General features: G+C 60.9%; 1 protein-coding gene across 1 annotated transcript in view; it reads right to left on the reverse strand.

Annotated features, from left to right (window-relative positions):
- Positions 1 to 1,266: 1,266 nt before the first annotated feature.
- The window catches only part of FGF3 (fibroblast growth factor 3), a 4,799-nt gene continuing 2,810 nt past the window's right edge, over positions 1,267 to 3,255 (reverse strand). Inside the window, exon 3 of the mRNA XM_005864499.2 lies at positions 1,267 to 2,004. Within this exon, the coding sequence (XP_005864561.1) occupies positions 1,642 to 2,004 (363 nt within the window). The 3' untranslated portion in view covers positions 1,267 to 1,641. The remainder of the gene's footprint in view (positions 2,005 to 3,255) is intronic.

Here is a 3,255-nt window from a genome sequence, read left to right on the forward strand (position 1 = left end):
AACCCACTGAGGGGTTCAAAGGCCCGCTCAGAGCAGCTGAAGCCCCATCACCCAGGGCCGGTCCGCCTTCCTCACCAGAGGGCCGCCCGGGCTGGGGCTCAGGGGCTGGGCCCTGGGTCCTGCTTCACACAGGCGGGCCGGGCCGCCTTTTCCTGGGGACAGGTGGGGAGTGGACCAGGTCAGGGCGAGCAGAGGGGCCCACCTGGCCGCCTGTCCTCGTCAGCTCTGCGAAGACAGGGGTGGCGGCTGGCCAATCCCGAGAGGCTCTGTTTTTTGTGTTTTATTTTATTTTATTCAGCACTGTTTATTGAGCACCTTTGATGCTTCGATCTCTACTTTTATGCGGAAGGCACTCAACTCCCGAAATCGAGATGTTACAGTGCTTTTTTATTGTGCAACCATCAGTCACCACCACCCCTCTCCGGACTTCATCTTCCCAAACGGGCACTCAGTCCAAATTAAATACACACTCCCCCCCTCCCCCAGCTCGTCTATGAACTTGACTCCTCTAGGGACCTCCTATGAGTGGACTCATACAGGATTTGTCCTTCGTGACTGGATTATTTCACTTAAAATTTCCTCAAGGTTCACCCACCTTGTAGCAGGTCAGAGTTCTCTTCCTTTTTAAAGCTGGGGAATATTCCATTGTGTGGATGGATCACATTTTGCTTATCCGTTCGCCCACGGATGGACTTGGTCTGATGGGAATAGCACTGCTATGCACGTGGGCGCGCACACACCTGCTGGACTCCAGCAGATGCTGCCTCTCTAGGCAAAGGCAGAAATGATCAAGGCCCAGGGGGGTTTCGAGCAGAGTCCCGGAGCACACCTGACTGCACAGGCGCTCACAGGGGTCCTTTCCATGGAGGGTTTTATTAGGATTTTAAACACAGCACACCTCTCTTTCTCTTTCTCACATGTGTGCACAATACATTCACAGACAACCAGGATCACACAGACACACGTACACGCGTGCGTGCACACACAGACGTCCGCAGACAGTTCCCGAATTCACGGACACCTGCCCACACACAGGCTCCCAGGTGTGTTAACCTTTCTTTCCATCCACCTTTTACCTTTCAGATCGAATAGCGTTCAGAGCCAGGGGACTGAGTGCCTCTCGAGCCCAGCTTCCCAGCCAATTTTACATCCCAAAGCAGCGACTCGGCACGGACCCTGCTGTCCTCACAAGCAAACATCTTCATGTAAAACCTGCCTTATAATCTATTAAAGAACAAGGTAGAATAAAATACTTTAATGTTCCAATTACACATCCCCCTGCCTTGTCCCACAGCTGCACCTCGGGGAGCCTCCTCGGTAGCCAGGACCCCGCATTCAGCTGGTCTTCCTGGCTGGTGGGGGTCCCTGGTGGGTGGGGGCCCCTGGTCAGCACAGACCCATGAGTGTCTTCTTCACAGCAGTTCCTCTCTGAGTCCCGGCTCAGCCTCATCATCCCGGCTGGATTGGTGCTTGTTTGAGAGAGTCAGCAGGAGCGGGGACAGTCACTTACGGAAACCTGCCCAGCCGGGATGGCCAGCTATGATGGACGGCAGACACTCAGCCACTGGCTGGTCCACCGTGAGCTTGGCGCCCAGCCATGGGGCCACAATGCGTGAGGCCTCCACTCCGCCCGCTGGGCAGCTAAGCGAGGCCTCCCCGGCTTCGCTGCCGCTGTCGCCGCCGCTGGGGCTGGGTGCCCTTGCTGGGTGGCCTGGGCAGGCTGCCATGGAGCCCGGCCCCGCTCTGGAGCAGCCGCACCATCTCGTGGTCCTTGTGGTCAAGCACGCGGGGCAGGAACAGTGAGGACTTCTGTGTGCGGCGCGTCTTGAAGCCCCTGCGGGGCCGGCCCTTGCCGTTGACCGACACATACCACAGTCTCTCGGCGCTGGGCTGGCGCCGGGCCCCCGGCCCGCTGGGCACCGTCCGGTAGAGCCGGGAGGCATACGTGTTATAGCCCAGCTCGTGGATCCGTTCCACAAACTCGCACTCCGAGTTGTAGTTCTCCTGCGGGTTTGGGCAAGATGCCTCGGTCAGTGGCCCGGGGCCACACGGACATGGGGCCAGGGTCCCAGAAACAGCTTCTTCGTCGCAATGCCCCCCTCCCCATTGGCTCCTGCCAAATCTGACTGCTTAGCCTGCCCAGACCTGTGCACGGGGGCCCTCCACACCTTTGCTGAGGCTGTGCCCTCCGCCCGGCGTGCCCTTCCTCCCACCTGCGTCTGGTGAACTTGGCCTTGGGGATCAGCTCAGGGCCTCCTCCTCGGCCAAGGTTTCCTGAGCACCTTGGGAGGAGTGGCTCTCCCTGTCTCCCCTCCTGGGCGCCAGCCTCCCACAGCCTCCACGGGACTAACCCTGGAGGGTGTCCCCAGCACAGGGCCAGCAGGGCCAGGGCCTGCCCGACCCAGCGCCCTCATTGTCTGCTGGCGGCATGGATGTGAGCAGCACTGGACACGGGGACCAGGGGAGGGGATGGCGCCCCAGAAGGAACAGCATAAAGGAGAAGGAAGGAAAAGCACACTGAGACGGGCAGGGGAGGGAGCACAGCCGGTTTTCCCTTCAAGGCTGGGCCGGACCCTAGCCCTGGGCCTGGGCCTCAGAAAGCCGCTGCCTTGGCCTCTGTCCCTGCCCCACAGGCGGAAGGAGGGACGACTGTGCATGGAGCGGAAGCCAGGAGCCCAGCAGGGTCAGCGCTCCCCCTCGCAGGTGCAGGTGCTGCTCTCAGGGCCCCAACGCCAGGGGTGGGAAGGAGGTTGACTTTGGCGGCGGGATGAAGGGACCCATGTCAGCCCGGCACAGGGTGGGGGTGGGGGCGGGAGTCCCTGGCCTCTGGGAGGCAGGCATCTGGAGGGTCAGAGGGGAAAACCTGGAACTGAAGGAGCTGTCACCAGTGTCCCCCAGGGCGCCTTGTGGGGTCTCCCAGGTGGGGGGAAGGGTGTGTGTGCCTCATGCTGACTCAGTCGAGGCTTCAGTCCCACCCCCAGGCGGGTGGGCGTACCAAGGGCCACCACCCCCCGCCAGGGCTTCCCTCCCTGAACTGTGCCAAGGGGCAGGGCTGCGGGGAGGCAAAGGTGGGCAGAAGGACCTGGCCTCTCTCCTGAGACTGGCCACTCAGTAGGAGCAAGAGACCCTTGGGGTCTGTCTCTGAGAGCAGGTGACCCGCAAACCCATTATGAGGGGCCACAGGCTGGTGGGGGCCAGAAGTACTGGGGAAGCAGGATGTTTAAGCATCAACGCCTCTTTCCCAATGGCTTGGAG

The sequence above is a fragment of the Myotis brandtii genome, unplaced genomic scaffold, assembly GCF_000412655.1.
Source record: "Myotis brandtii unplaced genomic scaffold, ASM41265v1 scaffold187, whole genome shotgun sequence".
NCBI lineage: Eukaryota > Metazoa > Chordata > Mammalia > Chiroptera > Vespertilionidae > Myotis > Myotis brandtii.